The sequence below is a fragment of the Amphiura filiformis genome, chromosome 4, assembly GCF_039555335.1.
Source record: "Amphiura filiformis chromosome 4, Afil_fr2py, whole genome shotgun sequence".
In the NCBI taxonomy this organism is placed as follows: domain Eukaryota; kingdom Metazoa; phylum Echinodermata; class Ophiuroidea; order Amphilepidida; family Amphiuridae; genus Amphiura; species Amphiura filiformis.
The window spans coordinates 68,263,538-68,287,380 of NC_092631.1; the positions used below are offsets into that span (position 1 = coordinate 68,263,538).

The window sequence follows — 23,843 nt, forward strand, 5'->3', positions numbered from 1 at the left end:
AACGAATAGAAAGTATTCTTCTACCAAATTGATATATCATATCTGAAAATAAAAATAAACCACTCCCCGCGAACCACGCCTGCCACTCTGTGATTTTTGCCGGATTTTTGTTTACCCCAAGTTGCATTTATACCCACATTTATATTTTCCCGGATGATAATTTCACGCAAATATTTATGGCTTAGGCCTAATATTGAAGTTGTGGAATAGGCTTTAAAAAAAATATCAAATAAAAATAATTCATGGTAGGCCTATTATTATGTGTCAACCCATGTGATGATGTCCGGGGGTGGTGTTTCATAATCATATCGTGTTAAAATATAATTGGTAATCAATCTGTAATTAGAGCGAAATTCAGCATGATCAAAGGCGAGACACTTCTATCTTTAGGCAGTGTGACAACTTGCAACTCCAGTGTGAAAGCGCAGTGTAAACTTCCTCTGTTACTATGGAATATCGACAGGCACGGATGTTAACTTTTGTGACTGTATTTTTACAGTTTTTCAGTCGACTCAATTATCGTTCTTCGCCGTTTAACCCTGGCAAATTGTGTGTATTGTGCTGACCGTAAGCTAATAATAGAGTTTGGTACAAAGGATCATTCATGGTTAAATGATTTTTGGTAAATCCCATTCCATTTATATTGGTATAGGTGACGTACACGTGAGTACGTGTGGTGTAGATCCGCTATGCATGATATGCAAGCAGCAGACGGTATGGTATACGTGGTGGTAGTTTCATAACAACATGCTGCATATCCCGGGATGTTCGAACGTCTCGACTATATAGTGAACATGGTGAACTAGTTCAGGTATAAATGATATCTGAGACCCCGGATCTAGACCTTACCTTTGGATTTTACAGGATAGATTTACCTGATCGGATATCCATCGTGACCGTAAGTTGGCAGCTTTTCCAACAGCCTTCATGCATCAACCGCCAGCAACATGGTGGACTCCACTCCATCCATCCGAACGAGAGAGCAGAGAGACCGTGATACCAGATAGTTAAGCTTATCCGTTAGCGTCTGTCGCTGCAATTGAACTCGAAGTGACACGTAACGTATACATACTACAATAACATTTATGATTATTTATTGATATCGGACGACTGTGTTTCATATGGTTCTGTATAAATCACAGTACCAGATTCTCTCCAGAGCCCTGCACTACAACTTGTTTCACCTATTGACTTTTACCGCCTACTTGAGCAGCCTCCCGTGTCAATTGCAGCTACTACTTCTAAACTTACTTGAATCAAATTTCAAGCAGATTTTATAATACTTTGATCATTGTTGATATTATAGCTTATAGCTACCAACATCATGGAAACCAAACCTGGAACACTTCGCCAAAAACGCCCTGGTAATTGTGGCTGTTGCTACTTCAATCCTCCGTGCCTTCAGCCCTTATCACATATCAATTCCTTCATGGTGATCTTCTCTTCAATATTCATCTTATCATTATCAGTTGCTGGATACCTTGCTGGTGTAGTTAGCACACTTGAAAGACGATTCCAACTCAAAAGTTCAGAAGTCGGTGCAATATCAACAGTTAGCAGCAGTGTAAGTTTAGCATTGGTGGTATTTGTTGCATACTATGGACAAACTCGGCATAGACCAAGAATTATAGCTTTTGGTGCTCTTTTAACAGGAGTAGGTACTCTGATGATGTCTTTTCCACAATTCTTGTATAGCACACCTCCATTTTTAGCTACCTCAAACAGTACTGAAAATATCAAGATGACATTATGCCACTTGACAGAGAACATCAGCAATGACTCAGATTGTTCTAATGTAGAGGATTTGACATCTCCATCATCGTATGGAGTTGGATGGCTGGTCTCAGGACAGCTTCTGATTGGAATTGGCGGTAGTGTCTTCATGCCATTGGCAATAACATTTATAGATGATAATGTGCCTAAAACTCACACTGCTTTTTACGTAGGTAAGGATGAAATATTTTTAAGGAATAATTGAACTTGGGGAAAAGGTAGGTAATATTATATAAAATAAATTGGAAGACATGGAAGAAAATGTTAAATGTTTAAATGTAGAAAATTAAAAGCATCGTCCAAAATATATCTTTGCCCAAGGGTGTTCTTAATCTAACTGCATATTTCAGAAATGATATGCCCAGAGATGCCGATTACCGTGCATTTTACCTACCTCTTAAGGGGGTACTACACCCCTGGCCAATTTTGTGCCTATTTTTGCATTTTTCTCAAACATTATAGCACATTAAGGGGGTACTACACCCATTGATTTTTTTTTTGCATTTTTTTGCATTTTGTGAAAAAAAAAAAAAAAAAAATTGGACAAAGTGGTATGCAAAATGAAGGGGCAAATCTTCTCGTTTTATTGGTGGTATCGGTATCAATGTAGCTTACATGCTTTTACAGATAGAAGCCAAAAGGAGGTACATCACTGATGATTTAAATTCACTTCATTTTGGAAAGCTTACTATCAACGGATTTCGTTAAAATTTTGGATATGTGTTGCTAACACATTAGGGAAATAAAGTTGATATGTAAAATGGGAATAAGTGGTTCCTGATTTCTTTTATGACTTCATGAACTTGGTGCTCCACAACTATCAAAAAAGGAACTGGTTAAAATGCTTCTATTTTCAATGTTGAGCTATATTTTGCATTTTTAACTTGCGACATTATTGCACTGAAACCTAATTAAGCCATAGGTAACAGGTTACAACAACCATACTACAGCAATGATGAAAAAATTGTATTTCTTGTCACCTATACAACCATATTGGGTAGTTTTCCGTAAGCTTAAGTTTTGTGATTTTGGTAACTATTTTATATTTATTTGTGAAATCCGTCTCAACTAGGCATTCTAAATTGTACTCACCATTTACATCCCAAGGTATATTAGTATATCCACCATGCACTTCTCGATATATATCCAGTTAAAGACAGAATATCAAAATTATGCCTCATATGATATCACAGACTCTCACATGTGTATTCAAAATTGATGCTTAAATTTGACCTGAACCAATTGACCTATAACCTGACATACGGTGACCTAATAGCCTTTTCTTCTCCTAACAACTAATGACTATACATCCATTGTATAAGTGTTTATTTAATTTATTCAGTGTTATATCATGGTAGGTATTTTGCATGCACCACTATAGATTTTCTATAGAGAGTATAACAAAGGATTTAATGTATTCTATCCATGTACCCTACTTGAACATTTTCAAAAGAATAAATTATGGTTTGTTATGAAACACAGATCTGAGTTACTAGGTTACAGTAAACAAAAAATATATAGGGCTAAAATGACTTACTAAAATTGTTGAAATTCACTTTATATGTAGATATATTTTATAAGTTCAGGACATGAGGTGATAAACATATATATGTACTTAATAAATTTGCAAGAAAAAAAAGAAGAGGGGTACTGATGAAAATCGGGGTATTATATCGCCTTAATGACAAGTAAGATATGTATATTATTGGGGCAAAGACTACAACTACTGCACTGAAAATTCAGCAACTCAAGGCTAGTAGTTATTGATTCATAGATCAAATATTTGTTTTCCTCATTTTTGACTGTAACTCCACAACTGTTGTCTGTGCTGAAATAAAATTTCCAGTGCAGTAGTTGTAGTCCTTGCCCCTATAATATACATATCTTACTTGTCACCAATGCGCTATAATTTTTGAGAAAAATGCAAAAATAGGCACAAAATTGGGAGGGTGTAGTACCCCTTAACTGTTTCCTTCCTTTAAAAAAAATTGGAATTCTAAGCTTTTCCTCCCGGGTTTTTCCTCCACAAATTAGAATGTCTGTTTATTTAGCAAAAGCTTAGAAAATGAATCAAACGTACTGGTTTTTGACTGAGAACGACACTTTTTGCTAATGTTATCCTGGAAATTTTACTCGGAATCGTACAGTCTAATAAATAATTTTCCTCAGCAGCTCCCAGGCTCAGGTCACTAAGGGGTCAAAACGGTTAACGGTCCTCCCTCATTTTGATTTTACATCTACATAGACTAATTGAATTACATGTATTATGTCTTGGCCTCAGATATTTTGTATATTTGTAGGCCCCGGTGTATGCCTATTTATTCCATTTTTAATTTCTGGACTCTAATCGTCTTCATTTTATGTAGCCGACAAAAGCGCGAATTGAAAAGAGAAATATCAAGTTTTGTTCACAACCTTCATAAAATAATAATAAAGCAAAGGCTGAAGCAAAAGAATCCATTGCTCACGCATTGTATAACCTTTATCCAAAGCTATTTGTTCACATCTCTTAAGTATAGAAAAGTTCCATGAGGGTTCTTTATTTGTCTATTCGGGAGAAACCTAAATGGTTCTTATTGCTTCTCTCAAGGATTCTTGAATTTTCAGGCACCTTACATGTAATCATGCATAATGTTGAGGATTTCAAGTGCGAAGGTTCCGCCCATGGTGGACACTAGAAGAGGAAACCTTTTTGAACGTTTGCTACAATGTAGAAGTCGTACATTTGTTGGCAAATTTCTTTTTATTTATTTACCTAAACCACAGCTGACGTGGTATTATGTTTTCAGGTCATTGGGTAAATAAATTAAGGTGTCCGTCAATTCAATAGAATTCAAAGGATATTGTGAAATACAGTTTTCTATAGATATTATTTGTCAATGGTATATGTCAGCATTAGTGTGTCCATGCAAGCTTTAACTGATTTAATACGGGATTTTAAGTTTTCTTGACCTCAACAAACTGCTGTTATTGTTTAACAAGGTTGCAAATACCGTCTTCTTGATGTTGAAATTCGATATCAGTTATAATTGTACCTATTGGTAAACAAAATGTAAAAGTGAAATAAGCATAGGTTACTTCATTTTATCATACATAGCAATAAAACAAAAGGATTTTGGACAATTACCCTGAGTTACCTACAAGAAGCTGATTTATGATGTTATTCTGTATCTGTATTTGGAGTTTTCGTTTGATGGTATTTTTGCCTACAACTTTGGATGGTTTTTAGTACTTAGGTTTGCAATGGGTGGTTTGTCTGTTTGTTGTTGTTTTTTAACTGGGGGAACCCCCAAGACTGGGACATCTCTGATGATGTAATTCGTAACGTAAAACTGTATGCAGTAATAGTATCATGTTAATGTTATGTCATGTGCTGGCATATGAAACCGAAATTACATTGCGTTTCAACTTTCATTTTGTATGTGTTTGTAAGTGTAACAGTAATGATTTTTAGGGTGATTTCTTTTTGTTCAACTTTGGATCCAGGGGCTTACTCGGGCGATATCAAATGGAGAATCCCGTTACACAAAATAAATAGACACGATGGAAGACTTGTAGATATACGCTGTTGTTATGCTCCGGCTTTAATATATGATGATAGAACCAATGAAGATGGATGCAATATAAATATATTTAATGAATATGATGACGATTTAATTGATGTTGACAAGTTGGCAGCTAAGATGGAATATTTGATGTTAATCAGTTGAATGCTCGGATGGAAGTGAAGTAAAATGATCAGAGACAAGTTCATATGGGAAAACACTTGAAAACCAACTTAAGTACCATCTCTACAACAGCATAAATAATAACCCTAACTAAGCATTTACTTAATACAAATCTTAACAATACACAACCCGTTAAAGAGATAAAACTTTCTCATGAATAATTCATAAGTACATCACCTACCATCTTAAGCTAAAAGATAAGTGGCAATAATTTACACCACACTTAAGTTTTAGGATAACAATACACACTCATATAAAAAGGAATCAATTGCTAAAGTGCTCTTAAAACTTCTATGAATGGAAGACAATAAACAATGAAGACATAAAACATTTGATGAACTCATAAACTTGAGAAGCAAAGGATGCAGCATGTTCATGATCAATGCAGAGGTAAATGACCTTTTCAAATTAAAGATAGACCATGATCTATTAAAAACAGTTTTGACAATGATGATTATGATGGAAAATAAGTTAACTTGATGATGATCCTGATCGATTAATTACAGTCATACAACAGATAGAAATATGATTTGATATGAAACCAAAAACCTACATTAATTAAGAATGACACAATCAAAATAAACAAAATAATAAACATGATAAATAATGATATTACCTTAATTCCTAACATTTCAAACCCTACACTTATTATTAAAACCAACCATTCTGATGCCGGTTACATAAGAACACGCCCAAATGCTTCAATGCATGGCGCATTGCATTTTCTGTCATGTTTGTTTTTTACATACTTTTTTTGACACGAAGGTAAAAAGAATTTTAACCTTGTATTATTTACGTCAGAGGTGTGTTCATAGAAACAAGAGGGACGGAAATGCAGATGTTTATCAACACATGCATGATGCATCCGTATTTTGCATGTTTTGTTCTGCCTTTGGAACGAAATAAAGGATCTAGATAAATAGTCCAGTCAGAGTTATTTTGGTACAGATTACCAAGCAACCGCAGCCTTGTCCTGACTCCTGGAGCCTATTGTGCTGGTCTATGCGTGGTATAACTTCCTTTCATTAAAATTAATCTTACTTTAAAGCAATATTGTTTCACCTTTACCCGATATAATTATGATTGAAAATGTAGGTGAGAGTTTGAATGCTGAGAATTTCTCTTATTGATATTTTTCACACTTATATTATAAAAATGAACAGATCCCGCGTATAGAGGGAAATAACGGGGGATCATTGAATAACACGGGAAATTCACAAAATTATGTATATTCACAGCCATAAAAATTTGCTTGTATTTTTATTTTCTGCAGAACAATTATGATAATAATAAATAATAATTCATAATAATTATTATTTATTTTAAAAGTGATAATAATAAACAATAATTATGATAGTAGGCATACTTAATTTAATAATTATTAAGACAAGTGGTTCATTAGTTCAGAAATGAGATACATTCTAGTGGTACTTCTTTTCTTATTATAAATAATGTACCGCTTATCTTGAGTCATTGAAATTCCAGTGTAGTAACTAAATTCCTTGCTCTAATATAGGCCTATATAACTTTTGTTACCAGTGTGTTATTATTTTTTGGAGAAAAATGCAAAAATAGGCACACATTTATCAAGGGGTGTAGTACCACCTTAACTAATTGAGCATAAATATCTTGCCATATTTTGATAATGAATGATACACTGTAGAAAACATCAAATTTGGGCCAAATCGTGCACATCATGCACAATTGTCAAGAAATCCATAGGACCGAGTGTTTTTAGAAGGTATTTTTAATTTGTTTTTACAATAACTGCTCATGAATATTATATAGGGCCTATGCGTATCGTTAATGATGTTGACAACGTCGTATGTGGCTTATACCCCGTAATTTACGGTATATGGTGACGTAAGAAACTAGAGCTAATTACCTTGCATAATTAATAATAAATGACTTTGAGCAGCGAAGAAATAAAACATGGTAAGGGCCTATAATTAACCAACATTTGCTGAGGAGAACACCTCAATCGTTTGCAAAATTCTGTTTTTGCGCTTTTGAACTAACATCTATCCTGCAAATATATGTAGAACCGGGGTTTTTCATTGCCTAATGGAAATGTTAGGCCTAAAATATTGTTCTAAGCTGGAGTATACCATCATTTATATAGGGATATATGGTGCGCCATTCCGGGCTGCAATCTATACTTACATTCGTTTTGCTTATTTTTACAGGTGTTTTATTTGCAGCTTCAGGTATTGCTCCAATATTAGGATTCGGTTTCAGCTCCGTGTGTCTGTCCTATTACAATGACTTTTACAAATCCTCGCCTATCTCAATTACTAACGAAGATTCTAATTGGTTGGGAGCATGGTGGCTTGGATTCCTCCTCTATGGTGTCTTCACATTGGTGCTGTCTATACCTATGTTTATGTTCCCAAAGAGAATTTCAGAACAGATAGAAGATGATGAGTTTGATGCAGATGAGGCATATAAAGCAGAAAATGGCAACGAAATCGCTGATATTTTTGATATGACTGTTTATAGACCAACGTCTTTTCCAACAGAGGAAAACCCTGAACGGTGCGGCACCATTAAAGGTAGGTGTAGATTATATGTGTTATGCAATGTATAAATGGTATGGTAGTAATTAGGTAATTAGCATAATTATTCATTGCAGAATTATAACATTATAAGTCGAAGACCGTTCACTGTAAAAAATATTTTACTCAACACTGAGTAAAAAGGTCACAGCTCAATAGTTGAGTAAAAAAGTACTCAACATTGAGTAAATTTTACTCATTTGTTGAGTTGTGACCTATATGAGCTCAATGTTGAGTAATTTTTTACTCAACTGTTGAGCTGTGACCTTTTTACTCAGTGTTGAGTAAAATATTTGTTACAGTGTACCCGGTATCTAGTCCCGGGATATAGTCGCCCCCCAACTCAACACAAAGTTGGTAACCATGAGAGTTACCAAATAGCGCAGAAAAGGGGTAATTTTTTACCAGTAGCGAGGACCGCGAAACTGGCAAAATAGGGGGTATATTATTTGCACTGTCCGCGAAATTTGACCGTGAAATCAGCAAAATTATTGCATGTCCGCGAAATTTGGATAAAAGTGGTATGCTACTTGGGAAAATCCGGTAATTGTTTGTCAATATTTTAGTGTCATTGAAATGGGGTGTTCTAATCATTGAAAACCTCAAAAAGGGGTTATTTTTGGCAAAATTTTGTCCTCGATTTTGCATGAAAAAGGGGGGTAAATTGGATGAAAAATCATTGCAAAAGGGGTCTTTGAAAGATTTGATAACTCTCGTGGTTACCAACTTTTGTGTTGAGTTGGGAGGTCGGGGATATTTCGAGATTTTTTTACTCACGGAAGTAGGCCTATACATTGTTCCCATCATGTTGATGTTGAAACATGTAGGTGAAAGGTGAACGGAATCTGAAAACGACAGGGATTCATGAAATCAGGGTAGGCCTATCGTTCATATCTTAATCATGTATAGGTGTCAGTAGATAATGATGATTCACCGGACGAGGACACACGCGAAAAACAACATCAAGGAGTTTTGGACCAATAATGATGTAGAGGATACCTTGAACATGCGAACAACTGAAACTTTATAATGTGTGGGGGGGGGGCAAATAAAATATATACAACAGTATGCAGAGGGGACAACAAACAACAAATGTAGGCACAGAAGTAGGTAAAGTTCGATAACCAAAAATTACCAATTCCACGGTCATGACGGTCCACAGAAGTGTTAACTTGCAAAAATAACAGGGATGAATAGGAATTCTTGTACATTACTGTACAAAGTGCGCTGGAACAAGTGATGAGAATCATAGTTGATTTTGTAAGACACCTTTCATGATTCATGAACCTTTACCACCACAACCCTGAAATGAAACTTTAATTAAGATGTAGGCCTACCTTTATGGTCTATCTTTATGTAACTTAAATACATGCATTTGTCTTTTCAGGTTTTCTCAAAGCATTACTTCGTCTCATAACCAATCCAGCGTATGTCATCATTGTCCTGGGTGTGTGTCTCGTCATGGCTGCCATCAGTGGATTCTTTACATTTGGGCCCAAGTTTATCGAGACACAGTTTGCTGTATCAGCATCAAATTCGCCTCTGATATTAGGTAAACACATTGGCATCACAGTACCCGTCACTGGGTAACAAGGCAATCTGAAACAGAGAGGAGAAAGAAAGAGCAGAAGAGCGGGAGATATCTCCGGCCAGAATAGGCAATTCCCGAAAATAGATGCACACCCTCTATATATAGAAGCTGTATCAAAATGATTAGTACCAATCAGTTTTCATTGATAATGGATGAGTCCATAAAATCCATATAATTGGTAGATTTCTTTATAACACGTCATAAACTATACATTCTGGATATTTCAAGAGTATCTATATACAATGTTATTTTTTGCATGTGGGAGAGACGGGCTTTGCAATAAAAATAAAAATTGACCAGTCATTTTTCATACAGCCTGTAGAGGAGTTCTATTCCCTGACTTTCTGTCAAGTTGTGATTGTTTGAAAGTCCAAAGGCGAAAAAATCCATTGCAAGAGAAAAATAGTTCAAAATCGGAAATCATCAATTTGGGAGCTCATTTTGGACATGTGTTTTTCTGTCATTTGCACTTCCAAGCATATGACAACTGGAATTCCAGTCGTTTTCAGAAAGCAAACCTGAAAATCCAGACATTTCTTCAATTGAAAAGTTACTCCTCATAAGATGTGCAGTTGTTTTTAGCCATCGTTTACGAAACTTTGCATTAGCTATAGCACTCAGTTTAGGACCCGTATTTCAGTAAAAACACAAAATATTTACAGGTTGATGCTATGAAATGTAAGATTATGAAACCATGAGCTATGAATGATGATAGTGTTTGTTTCCTGTTTGTCTTTATAGCCGGCATGGTTGCACCAGGTGCCATCATAGGTAACTTTTTAGGAGGCTACATCGTTAAGCATCTCAAACTGGATACACATGGTTATGCTCGTATGATTCTGATGATTTGCATACCAATGACACTGGTTTCACCAATCATAGGCTTCCTCGGATGTGATAATCCTGACATTGCAGGACTGACAACTCAATATCAAAGTCAACACAACGGCAATTACAACACGTGAGTTGATTATGAAACAGGGGAACTTCATCCATGGCGTTGTCTTTTTTAAAGACATTTCTTGTTTTCAATTTGTCACTTTCATTTTATTCATTTTACAGGCTATCATTCAGCATTCAAACACTCCCTATGATGAGCAGGGTCGATCGGTTTCTTTATTTGTACTCTCAGGAGATTCGAGAACCCTTGATGGTTGAGTTTGGGTTACATTAAGGAACTATTTGATTCTCTAAAGAAGTTGTAGAACATTATCCAAAAGGTCTTGCATTTTCAGGAACCATTTGTGAAGGATCTCCCTGCCCAAACCCCAAATCTATAGCAAATGCAACTCAATAGGACATTTTTGGCAAAAATTCGGGTAAAATTACCAAACCTGAATTTATCTTAATCTTACGTTTTATTTGACAGTGTATTGCGTATAATAATTAATCGAATTGGAATATAGTGCATTAGTATAATGTAATATGTTTTATATAAGAATAACACCAAAACTCTTCCTTATGTTGTAGTACTCATCTTGATCATCTCAAACCACCGTCCGGCAGCTGTAATTCACTGTGTCAATGCGAGAACAACTATAACCCAGTCTGTGGCAGCGACGGTGTCACATACGCATCAGCCTGTTATGCAGGTTGTAAGGATGTGACTATGGATGCCAATAACAGGACGGTAAGTGTTTGGATCATGACATACATGCACTATTATAGTCGTAGAGAAAACCTCCGAAAACATAGTAACTATTAATTTATCAACTGTCGTAACTATGTGGCCCAAGGCCAGGCCCAAGGCTTTGTGGCAAATATATGCAAATACGATCGATCAGATGCAATGCCTATAATATTAATAGTCTGTGCGGCTTATAACCGGTAAATTACGGTATGTTGTGTTTTAAACTGATGACGGCAATTCTCTTTCCCTTTATGCTAATTAGAAGCAACAAAACACAGCAGAGATGTTTGTTTTATTCATATGACAACATTTAAAATGAATTACATGTAAGTTAACCATTTTACCTGCACCTAATTTTCAGATATACTTCAATTGTGACTGTGTTTCATATGCCAATGAGACGATAGAAATCCTGGAATACACAGCTCAGCGAGGGGAATGTAGCTCAGAGTGTCACAATCTTTGGTTATTCACCGGCGTGTTTTCTCTTATATTTTTCTTCAGTTGTATCTGGAGTAACCCAGCATTTATGTTATATCTCAGGTATGTTTTCTCAATTGAATAAAAAAATCATCCATCACAAATTTTGGGAACAGCCGGTTTGTCTGAAGTGCCATTAGTCCAAAAAAAGGATTTAAGCTAGGGTTTAGGGCATTAAGGTATGGATTAGGGTTAAGTTTAGATTAGAGTTAGGGTAAGGGTTAGCACTAGCTTTAGGTTAGGCTTGGGTTAGGGTCAGAATTAGGATTAGAGTCAGAATTAGGATTGGAGTCAGGGTACCAGGTTTAGGTTTAGGGTCATGATTAGGGTTAGGTGAAGGAAGTTTAGGGTTAGGATCAGGATTATTAGGGTTTAGTATTCTATACGGGGTTTTCGGACTATTTACCCTTCAGGCTATCGACGTATAAGCCAAATTCTTTGGTAATCATGGTAATTGGTATCATTACAATTTGGCTGTTGATTGCATTCTTGTTATGTTATATTGATGTGTATGTTCATGTTTTGGCTATAAAAAGTCGATTTTGAGTTTTCCGTCGCCTGACCGCACTTCATTTTCGCGGCCACACTTGAATTCATTCAGTATTGTGATTTCCAAGTGCTGCAACCATTCATGATTGGTTTTTTTTTTTAAAAACATTACCAAAAAATTTCAATTTTGTATCCAAAAGGGGCAGATTTGCAACTTGTGTTCACTGTATATCTATTCGAGATCTAAAAATGCATTGGGTTAGTATACATTTCTATATCTTTAATAGATTCTGAAGTGAACACAAGTTACAAAATCTGCCCCTTTTGGATACAAAATTGTAATTATTAGGTAATGAATAATGACAAAGTTACCTCACTTGTTTTCAGACATTGTGTGACGGTAAACTCAAGATTGATTTTCAGTAGCTTTAAATTCAATGACTGATTATTAAAAAAAAATAGTTTTTCGTTTTTTGGTGTTTGTAACTTCTTATTCAAATTAATTACCTGCCTGTCACCTCATTTGAATACAATACACACTTTACATAATTATGCATAGAAAACCAAGTGATAAAAGGTTTATAACCCAAACAATACCCAAAAAGAGATGACAGTTTTTAATTACTATAATAGGAGTAAGGTCGCCCAGTAGATTTACAGTTATTGAAAACTATACTACATGTATGTTCATGCATGACACGGCGAAAACAACAATATTTATATAATTATGACCTTTGAAAAGAATAAAGCAAAAAAGAAATCCACGATTGAAATAATTTCATTTTACCTGACTGAGTTGATATTGGGAAATAAGGAAGTACCTGCTGCCTGTCGCTTTTTTGTTAACAATTCATTCATGCATACTAGGTGCAAATCTTTGACACGAAACTAAAACCAAAAGCTACCAAATGTTTGGCTTTGGTATGCAAATTTTGGTATGATATGATTTGTTTTCATTGTAAAATATCATTTGTCATGTTTGTTGCCATATGAAACATAAGGAATATTGATAAGAGGAAAGACTACAAATTAGAAGTGATATTGCATTTTAAATGTAGGCCTATAAAATGATAATAGAAAATCAAACCAATGTTGGTTCATGACTGCAGGTGCATGACCGATGTCACTCAAATCATTAATATCATACTCATACCAATGTTACAAAAAATAAATGAAATTTTCTATTTTCCAGAAAATGCAATGTGTAATTTATTGATATCCACAGTTGAATATCCCAATATGTATATATCTGGCACTAATAGTACAGTCTTGTAGAGAGATTTATCAGCAACAAAAAACTGACTACCGAATCAGGAACTTCCCAAACAAACACGAGCTTGCACATAAGTTATTTATTGCGTGATCAAATTGATATGTTTATATTTTCCAGGAAATGTGTGATTTATTGATATCCAAGTTGAATATGCATTTATATTTTACAATAAGTATTTGGCACTATAGTAGTATCAGTCTTGTAGAGAGTAATCAACAACGTTGATGCGTTTTGTCAACTTGCAAATAACTGCCTTATAGAGCAAGATCAAAACGGGAAACAAAAAACAAAACAAAATGGTGGACAGACAGGAAAAGTTTACACTAAAAAGGGGCTGCATTTCTCTCATAAAAGTTGACATTTTTGTACCATAGAAAACCACTGGCCACCTCTTGCAGATTTGTTATTTTTGTTTATAGCACAAATATCGTCAAGTTTGTATTTATGCCTATGTATGGAGCAATATAATCGGGCATAACTCACAAACGCAACATATGAATCGACTGAAACTTTGGGAATAAACATTTTTCGTGGATATCTATATGTAATATAGACGAATCCAATTTCACACATTCCTACTCCTCAATGGCAGCCATAGCCGCGACGGGGACCCACTCACCTAAAATGTGAAATGATGCGGCCTTGAAGGGTATTTTAAACTGCATTCTATCACCCGTGTTACACGTAGACAAAAGAATGATGACAGTTTACAACACAAAAGAATCTAACATCGAATTTTAAGCGGGTTGGGCACTCACAACACCTGTTTGGTGCATGCGGGGAACCAAATATGGCCGACCAAATCCTGACCATGACTTGGCTCGTTGGATTCGTCTATAAAAAGAGGATGCTAGAATCACATTTCAAAAACGAGGACAGCTAAATATAGGCCATGGCCTATTATAGTAGCATCATGATTATAGTGACGATAGTAATTGTTTAGGCTGCATTGGTTTGCAGAGATTGTGCCCTTGACTATACTTTCGTTGATGTAATAATGGTCCTCAATATGTGATTGGAGATGGGGGGGTAGCATGTACTTGTTGGTTGTGCTTTTTATAGGGGAAAAACAATTAAAACATAATTTAGTTTGTACTTTTTGGATATACCAGTGGATATACATTATAAAGTGAGAGCCTTTTGGTCCATATTTATATTTCTTTACTTTTCTATCTCTTACAGGATAGTAGAAGCTCGAGACAGGGCATTGGCAGTGGGGTTTGCTAGCCTGGCACTCAAAGCATTAGGTAAGATGTCCTCGTTTGAATGCAAACATTTTGTAAACCCATGATTTGAAAGCAATTGTGGCCTTCTTGTATTCAATGCCATTATTTACAATGTACACATAGACAAATTATGCATATATAACAACTTCGACATTAATACATACGCCTATTATGTATATATGAAGGTTACATGCGTGGTGTACATATAGTTGTATCTTTTTCAATATTTTAAGAGCTAAAATCAAGCTAGAATTAGTTTACAATCTGAAAAAATAGGTCCTATCCCCATCAAACACAAAGCACAAAACATTTCCAAAATTTTTCAAACATTCTGTATTATAAAATTATTTTTATATTCCTATTTTTTTTTTCAGATTGTAAACTAATTTCATGTAAATTTTCTAAACAAATCTTTCGTGAACAATAAAAAGTAATTTATGTTACAAAGTTGTTTGGCAACTTTTGAAAATGTTTTGAATACATTAATTTTTATAACCTTCATATATTACTGAAATTTCAAAAGTTTATTTCTTTGATAGCAACCAAAATTATATGACAAGGACTTATAATTTTTTTTTATCAACATCAGTATAAAACTTAGGTCAAACAAGTGTAGTTATAAGTAACTTGATTTTCAAAATTTTCAAAATGTCCCACTTTGGTCAGAATGGATCAGATCGGGCCTCATAAATAATATGTTATAATATACATATTAATTACTATACACATAAACAATGCAATATGTGTCTGTATTCGAGACATGTACATCTATTTAGGTATTACATTTTTCATATAATTATCATAAATGGACACACATGTTTAGCGAATTCTATTGTCAGCAACCCACAATTGTTGCCATCTGTGAAACCTGTCAGTGCATTGATCATTATAGTTATATAATAGATTTAAAACACTTAACGTATTGATAAAGCCGACGTGTACCATTTACTGACCATGTAATTGACCTATTTGTTACTCCTTGTTTTATTTAATTCTGTTATGCTGTCTCCAAAATCAATGATAAACTGTGAAAACAATTCGGATCTATATAATAATGTATAAATGTACCGCAATTATATAACGAATCGGGCACCCAGGTTTGCACAGTATTTTTGTGGGACATGAGACCACATCAGACACACCAAGTTGCATTCCGAATACGAGAAATATCCCTCTGATATCAAATAATTTTTGATTTTTTGAAATTCACGATATAATACAATTTTTATGGCAAATTAAAAAATTATATTTTTGATATTTAACAGTCCTCGAAGTTTAACTTTATAATCTATAGTGATAATTATTATGTGCTTAAAGTGCATGTAAAAAGTCGTCCATGGAAATTTTGACCTTTCGTATGGAAGATATACAAAAAGTTTTCTAAAAGTATCTTTTAAAATTCAGGTATATCTTCAATGCAAAAGGTCACAATTTTCATATGATGGACGGCTTTCCCTCCCAGCTACATACTAAATACATATCATTAGATTTATAATGTTTACTTCGAGGACTAAATGTCAAAAATATAATTTTTTAATATTTTGCCATAAAATTAGTATTATCGCGAATTTTAAAAAATCAAAATTATTTTTTCTTCTTTTTTTCCAATATGAGTTCAGATATGTAGGTTGAATTGTTTACGTGATTTTTGCCTAAATTTGTACACAAAAACGTCGTTATTACAGAAGATATAACTGTGGAAACTATTGTAGGCCTGACATTCACTTCAAACATAATTCGCACTCGTTTTCATTCGTTGAAACGGCAAGACATACTTTTTTTTCTTACAAATACAATAGCAGTACTTACAGATATTTTCACCATAAAAAGTTCCGCAAAATAATTAAAACCAATACTAGTACTCTATAATCTTTTTTGTCCACAAAGCCGCTCTCCGACTCAAATAGCCAGCCTTTAGCTGGCGACAATTAATACAACCTACAGTAATGCTATTCATACCTAAAAAAATAATTCCTCGGTATAGATCATTCTGGGACACCCTGTATATTATATGCGGGATCATTTTGTGCATGTTCAGATATAGTCCAGTCAATTTAGATAGGTTATAGGCCTATACATCCCCGTATACCTTCAACTAGGAAGAACCCCCTAAGTTTGAATATCGGATGCCTCTTGAAAAATTCAAAACACCAACCGTGGCCTCGTACAACATATGTTAAAGTTGTATACAATTTGCCATGCCAGTGACTTATCTATCAACAAGGCCAATTTCCCTGCATGACTTGCAACTCCTTTTGAATGAACGTAGGCCTGCATGTATTTGTATTATAATACCAATAAAAATGGCATACATTTTTAATTGATGTATGAATAACGGAAATATAAAAAATTTGTAAATATAGCACACATTTTAAGAGTAAATTTGTATTTGTATTTCCTAGTATATCCTTGGTGGTATTTATTTGCCAATAAATACCCATAGCCTATGTCCCATCCGGTTAATTAATTTACACACAAAACAAATTACCAGCATATCAGGCACTTATCAATGAAAAATTATTATGAAACATGATCTTCATCGGCCTGGCATTGTCTTTTTAAAAACAGTTCTTGTTTTAATTGATGTCAAAATAACGGAATATAAAAAAATTGTAAATTAAAAAATATATATAAAATAATATAAAAAAAGTTGATCTCTGAAAATATTATAATACCATCAAATTTGTATGGGATATTACATAATGAACATTATTCAAAACGTGTACAATCGTTCAAAACACTAATGATAATTGATATTGCCCTGTACTGTAAAACGAATTATTATATATTAACAAAATTTGGAAAACACACGCATTGATAAAGATGATTAATAGACGGTATTTGCTACATCCAATTCCGGGATCCAATTCCTCCCTAACCTTTTATATAGACCGAACTGCCCATTGCAGAAACCAAAACTATAATTTTATGTACACCTATCAGTAGTGTGACAAGCAAGGGAACAAACCAAAAGATCAATGACATCCTATTATAAACGAAACTAGTTTCGTTTCGCGACCGATCCCCTCTGCCAGAAACGTAACCTAAAATGATGAAATTTAAGCTCATATACGAATTAATGTAAATAATTAATATAAATTTAAGCTCGTTTTTAAAACTAGTTTCGTTTATAGAACGTCATCGATATTTTGGTTCCCTAAATATGTGTATTTCCATGTGATATCACTCTTGTTGTAGATGTAGTGCTTTAAATTTAGCTTATCAAAATAAAAACTAATGCTGTAGATTTTATTCCATACCATTTTATCGCCGATCTCATCTGTTGAAAACCAGTGAAGTGAAAGAGTTAAGTAATAAAATGTAATAAATTTGGTCATTTTTGCATATTTCGAACTTTACCTATAGGCCTACTTCTGTGCCTTCATTTGTTGTTTTTGTCCCCCCCATACCGTCTGTATTTTTACTTCTTTCCCCACATCAAGTTGGTATACCTTGCTCTTTTATGTTGATTTTGCCCCCCCCTCCAAATTCACTTTGCCCCCCCCCCCTGCTGCCGCCACTGGGTTTGACCAGAGTCCATTGAGCAGCCTGGTTGTCTTTAATCCATTTTATTAGTGTACCTATTATGATATCCATGTTTGCATGCAGGACACATTTATTGTTTTAATTTGTGTGATATTATGTATAGCTTAGCACAAGTGTAAGCATTTTGATAGCAGTTTTTATATTATTTCCTTTGAAACCAAACTTAATGCAAAAAAAAAAAAAATTATAATAACCTCCTCCAGACTGTATTTCTTTTGCCCTGCAGTTCTTGTTGTTGTTGTTTTTGTTTTTTGGTTGTTGTTGTTTGTTTTTTTAATTAATCTCAGACCAAATGTCAACTCGCCCTGCTTACCCCTACACTATAATGACATATATTTTTTTTTTAATTCCTTTAAAAAAAGGAATGGGCGCCCAATGGGAGCCGTGATGTGATGTGCTGTGCAGACCGTTTGGATAACATTTACTCTTGAAAACAATGTAACATTTGCATAGTAAACAAAGAATATGCAAGGAATATAAATGCAGTGGGAGAGGTGTAAAATGGTACTGCATGGGATGCAAGAGGATTGTTTTCAAATAAAATGAATTAAGCTCACGTTACCGTTTCGGTAACTATATATAATAATTATGTTTCTCCTTTTTTTTCTACCTCTTCATACAGGATTCATTCCAGCTCCCATATTTTACGGCAAAGCTATTCAATCAACCTGCATCTGGGAACAGCAATTGTCTTGCTCAGAAACAGGAGCATGTTTGGTCCATGACATCTTTCATTTCCGAGTAAACTTCCTAGGTCTTACCTATGGTCTTCAGGTGCTTGTCACACTATTCATGATTGTAGGATACTTTGCTGTAAGGAGACAAACCAAGGTATGGAGGAAGACAGGTATGGTTGGATCATGAGTATTATTAGAGGCAGAATGGGCAGCTTTTTGCATGGCTATTTGAAATCCGTATAGAGTGGATGCATTTTGGTGACAACTCGCTATGTTCAAGGTTCGCAATGTCGAAAATAAGGCGGGCTGTAAAATTAATGAGATATAATGTCGAATAAAGTGCGATATGTCTAACTCGTTAACCTTAACAGATACCCTAGTCCTAACGCAAACCCTGCCCAGTTGGCACGTCTGACGTTGTATTATTAAGAGGAAGCCCCATTAGAGCAATTCTTGGGTGAACCAAACCTGCCTGGTTATCAAATTAATCAGGGACAAGGTTATCTCTGAATTTAACAGGTGCTAATTGATGTAATAACATTAAAACATTAATTAGCACCTGTCAAATTCAGAGATAACCTTGTCACTGATTAATTTGATAACCAGGCAGGTTTGGTTCACCCCAGAAGAACTGCACTGGCGGGGCTTCGTCTTTAACGTTGATACAACGTCGAAATCCTAACCTGTGCCCATTGGGATAGCTAACCTTATTTCGATATATTTCGACAAAAGCCAATTTTATTTCTCGATTTAGCGAACCTTTTTTTCGACATAACGAGAGAGCGAATGTTCGACATAGCAAGCGGACACCGATGCATTACATACCTATTTTGAATACCGTGATTTCACGAGATCAGGGAATTCGGGGTATATCATAATACAGGGATCCTGATATGAGTATTGACACATAATGTTGGGAATCATCACTAAGTCTAATTCTTGGTGTGAAAATTCGACTTTATACAAACAAACTTGTGAATGAATTTTCTTGTGAAAAATTCGTATTTTATATTGGTCTGGTATCAGAATTCAAGTGGTAAACAAACAAAATTTGATATGATTTTGGCTCTAAATAATGTCTATTTCATCATGCCTAAAGAAAGTTAAATTTTGAGTTAATTTCATTTCTTGTTTACATTACAGAACTTTGATGCATTGCATGACATGTCATTTATAACTTTTACCCTATATGCATTGAACTCGGGCGATTTTCACAAAGAGGGGTTTGTTCATCTAACAGGATACCATAGGATAACCGTATTCCAATTTAATGCAATACGATTTCTGCCAAATTTTTCTCTGCATTTCGCAAACAACTGAATGTTAGTGAACCCTTCAGAGTTGGTAAGCGAGAAACTGAAGTTCATTTTAGGACGTAACAGTTCTTTCGTATAGCTGGATTGATAATATCAAAAGTGAAGTCCAGGGCGAATGTTATTCCAACTTCGCGAATACCAGCCAACAAGTTTATCAGAGTTCAGGCGATATCAACATCCGGATGATAAATTGCCTTCAACACGGTATTATAATCACTTTGATTATGGCCTGATGGTAACGAACCAAGTCGAATCAACATTCCGATATGGTCATCGTATGTCGGCAACTGTCTTGAGAGAAGATAATGCTGTCATGATACCATCCATCTATAAGACCCTCCAAATTAGGGCAACGCACTTTTTGTTTATACTTTATTTATATTTGACTTGCGTGTTTGTTACTTTGTTATTTCTCGCCTATAAGTCATGTTATTTTAAATAAGGATTTTAAGCCGTTGTGCAGGGCAAGTCATTTTCCTTTATTTCGCATTATTATATTTATGGTGGTGATGGGTGGATGAAAACCTTTCTCATGCATATATCAAGTTCTGCTTGCATTTTAATTGGCTGTGGCTGCAATAATCAGGGTTTTATTTTCACGCTTAAAAGAGAATGTAAATTTTCGTATTCGTAAGATTTTGACCTTATCCGCTCCTGGATCATCTCATAAGAAATTGAATAGGATTTTTGGCACTGATGTTTTGGGTAATACCGTTTCTATATATTACGCCCTAAAACGGTGTAGCAAAACGTTAAGGCTTTTGCACGGCCAAAGGGAGAGGGGAAGCGATTTTTGGCAAACCATGTTGAGAATTCACCACCCTGGAGTTGAGTTACACATAATTATTGCACTACCACTAAAAAGTCTCTACGTTGCTGGTTCGAGTCTTGGTAGAATCTCAGTGTGATTTTTATTGTTAATTCTATGAAATAGATATTGAGAAAGAGAATCAAATTGAAGTACACCAATTTGCAAATTGAAGTACAATGGTGTATGAATTTAGTTAGTCCGCATATTTCAGGAACATGAGGGGTCAACATCTGACAGATATACTGTATTTCTGCATCTTCATGGTACTCCCGTATACCATTTTATATCATCAATATCATTTTTGCCACTTTTATCTGCATTGATTTCATTTTGTACTGGAACTCTTACGCATGCAGTATTCATGATTATTTTATATGCTATCTGCTGATTTCTTCTTTCTGATATACTTCTTTCGTTAAAGAGACATATTCTGTATGCATCTTATTCTGTATTCTCGCATGAATGAGTTATTAATTTTTCATGCTTTTACTTGGGGAAAAACCTTTCTCAATATTTCATCTAAAAGTCTTTCTCAAATCCTCCTCAAATTATTACTGTATGCATAATACCTTATCATTAGATAGTATTATTTTATACCTCAAACAGCTGGGCTTTTACGTGAAAATAATTTTCCTTACTCTTCGATCAATTATCTGTAATAGAAAATTGCATGGCATATTAATAACCTTGTCACTGATTAAGTTGATAACCAGGCAGGTTTGGTTCACCCCAGAAGAACTGCACTGACGGGGCTTCGTCTTTAACGTTGATACAAGAGAAATATAGCGATTAAGTTTGGAAGGGCACTCAAATGTAGACTATAGGCTACATTTGTGTGCCCTACAAACTTAATCGCTATATTCTTTTCGATGTAAAGCGCGTTTTCCAGTACCATTTAGTAAATCGCAGGCGCGTCTAGTATAAGCGTCCATTTACTTATACTTTAAATCTCCTTCTTTATAAATACCTACCTCATATCTACATGATCATAACAAAGGGTTCCAACTGTGTATAGCTGCAACACCTACTATCAATTTTGTTCATATCGTTGTGAATATAGTACACTTACGTTCAAATCTCTTCCTCAGACTCCCAACTAAACCCCTCTTTCTTGTTTGCATTTTCAGGGATTTCAGCGTATACAAATGCTAACGCACCCGACAATTGAGATATCTAACCGTGAACCACGTGTTAGTCGTCTCTCCTCAACATTCTTTCGTCAATCCAAAGATCATGCAAATGGCAATGTCTCGAATCCTTCAACGTGAAAGATTCACATCGAGGCTTGTTTAATAGCGATTCGTGAAACGTCGAAGTTGAGCTCTAGTCTTTCAGAGAGGTATGGCGGAGACAATAAGATCACGCTGCACGAAGTGGTATAGTGTTTTGAATTTGCCGGGGTTTACCCAGATTGAATATTGTTTGCGAGCAGGAAGATTTCGACTTAACCAGACAGGGTGTTAGTCGGCTCGATACTAAGCTGGTGCTTAATTGTTGGACGTGATGCTGCGTATAGCCTGAAGTATTTTAAGAGCAGCTCGTGTGAAGAGATTTTCTTCAGTTGAGTTGATGGGAAGATGAACGACTTTCGCTTTGATCATGTTGAAAATAAAAGTTGTATATAATTGAATTGATGCATTATGTTTTATACATTCTATATTTGGTCTTTGAGAAGAGAAGATTACAGTAATGTAACTTCCAAACAGACGGCATCGTTAAAATTCACATTATTTTTGATACAAAAAAATCCCACACCTTACAATAAAATAAGGCAAACTACCCGTTGGGTGTTCAACGGCCTGTATATTTTTATAGCTTTATTTATTTGCTTTTGTGTCTTAATATTGAGAGAACGGGTGATGATGATATAGTTTCCAAACATTTAGAACCATTTAAATTGAGAGAATATTTTCATATACGAACGTGGTTCATTATGTCATTGGTATAGTTGGTTGTCGCTATGGAAGCTATGTAGACCTATTGTTGTTATACATATTTTGTGATACGATGTGCAAAAAGAGCACTGTATTTTGCATTTTCAAAAGAGATTGTGTATTGATAGAATATTTTATATACAAATGTACCTTGTAGAGAGAGTTCAAATCAGGGGCATAGCCAGCTTCGGGGGGCAAAATAAAATGTTGGGGGAAAGACGAAAAATAATTATTCCCGGTTGGATCATTTTGACCCGGTATTATTGGTGGGATATATACATGTGCCGTTTTTAATTTAGAGACTGTACTTGTAAAGTCTTCGAGCTTCCAAAAAAAAGGCTTTATTGTGACAATGTGTGCGTGTATTTTGGTGAATTTGGGTGGAAAACTTCTTCTTCCCTTTTCATTTCCTTTGTCTTCTGGTTTTTCTTTCATTTTTTGCTTATTATTTTTTTTGTCGGTGGCACACTGCTTCCTGCTCCCTCCCCCTCCCCTCCCCCTCCCCCTCCCGCTGGCTACGCAACTGGTTCAAATAAGTTGAAAACGATTCGCTGGCAATGAATCGGAATCACAATCTATATCCAAGGTAGTTGTCGTGTGCTATACCATTTTTTATATCATTATGCTCATGATGTCTATTAAATACCGTAATTTGAGAAGTTTGAGCCACACGTCATCCCGATTTGTCAAACCATGCCGTTGTGGATTTTATATTATTATATAAAAAATGGTAATTTAAAAAAGCATATCGCGACAACCGTTGTACTTGGGCAATAGGCCCAACTTGGTATAGAGAATATGGTTGTATTTATTC

General features: G+C 35.0%; 1 protein-coding gene across 2 annotated transcripts; it reads left to right on the top strand.

Annotated features, from left to right (window-relative positions):
• The first annotated feature begins 381 nt into the window (after positions 1-381).
• Positions 382-23,218, top strand: LOC140151275 (solute carrier organic anion transporter family member 2A1-like). Of its 2 annotated transcripts, none has more exons than XM_072173557.1 (9): positions 382-1,946; positions 7,688-8,053; positions 9,444-9,608; positions 10,389-10,608; positions 11,118-11,277; positions 11,639-11,820; positions 14,702-14,766; positions 18,914-19,138; positions 22,223-23,218. In XM_072173557.1, exons 1-9 carry the CDS (start codon positions 1,325-1,327, stop codon positions 22,261-22,263), a joined length of 2,046 nt encoding a protein of 681 aa, XP_072029658.1. In that variant the 5' UTR covers positions 382-1,324; the 3' UTR covers positions 22,264-23,218. The 2 variants fall into 2 exon arrangements, with proteins under 2 accessions (XP_072029658.1, XP_072029657.1); XM_072173556.1 differs by having other exon boundaries at positions 18,914-19,122.
• The last annotated feature ends 625 nt before the right edge of the window (positions 23,219-23,843 follow it).

Excerpts from the sequence above, each read along its gene's own strand:
- LOC140151275 (XM_072173556.1), top strand. The coding sequence starts at position 1,325 with ATGGAAACCAAACCTGGAACACTTCGCCAAAAACGCCCTGGTAATTGT. Across the intron at positions 8,054-9,443 it reads ACGGTGCGGCACCATTAAAG|GTTTTCTCAAAGCATTACTT; the intron begins GTAGGTGTAGAT and ends TTGTCTTTTCAG. Across the intron at positions 10,609-11,117 it reads CACAACGGCAATTACAACAC|TACTCATCTTGATCATCTCA; the intron begins GTGAGTTGATTA and ends CTTATGTTGTAG.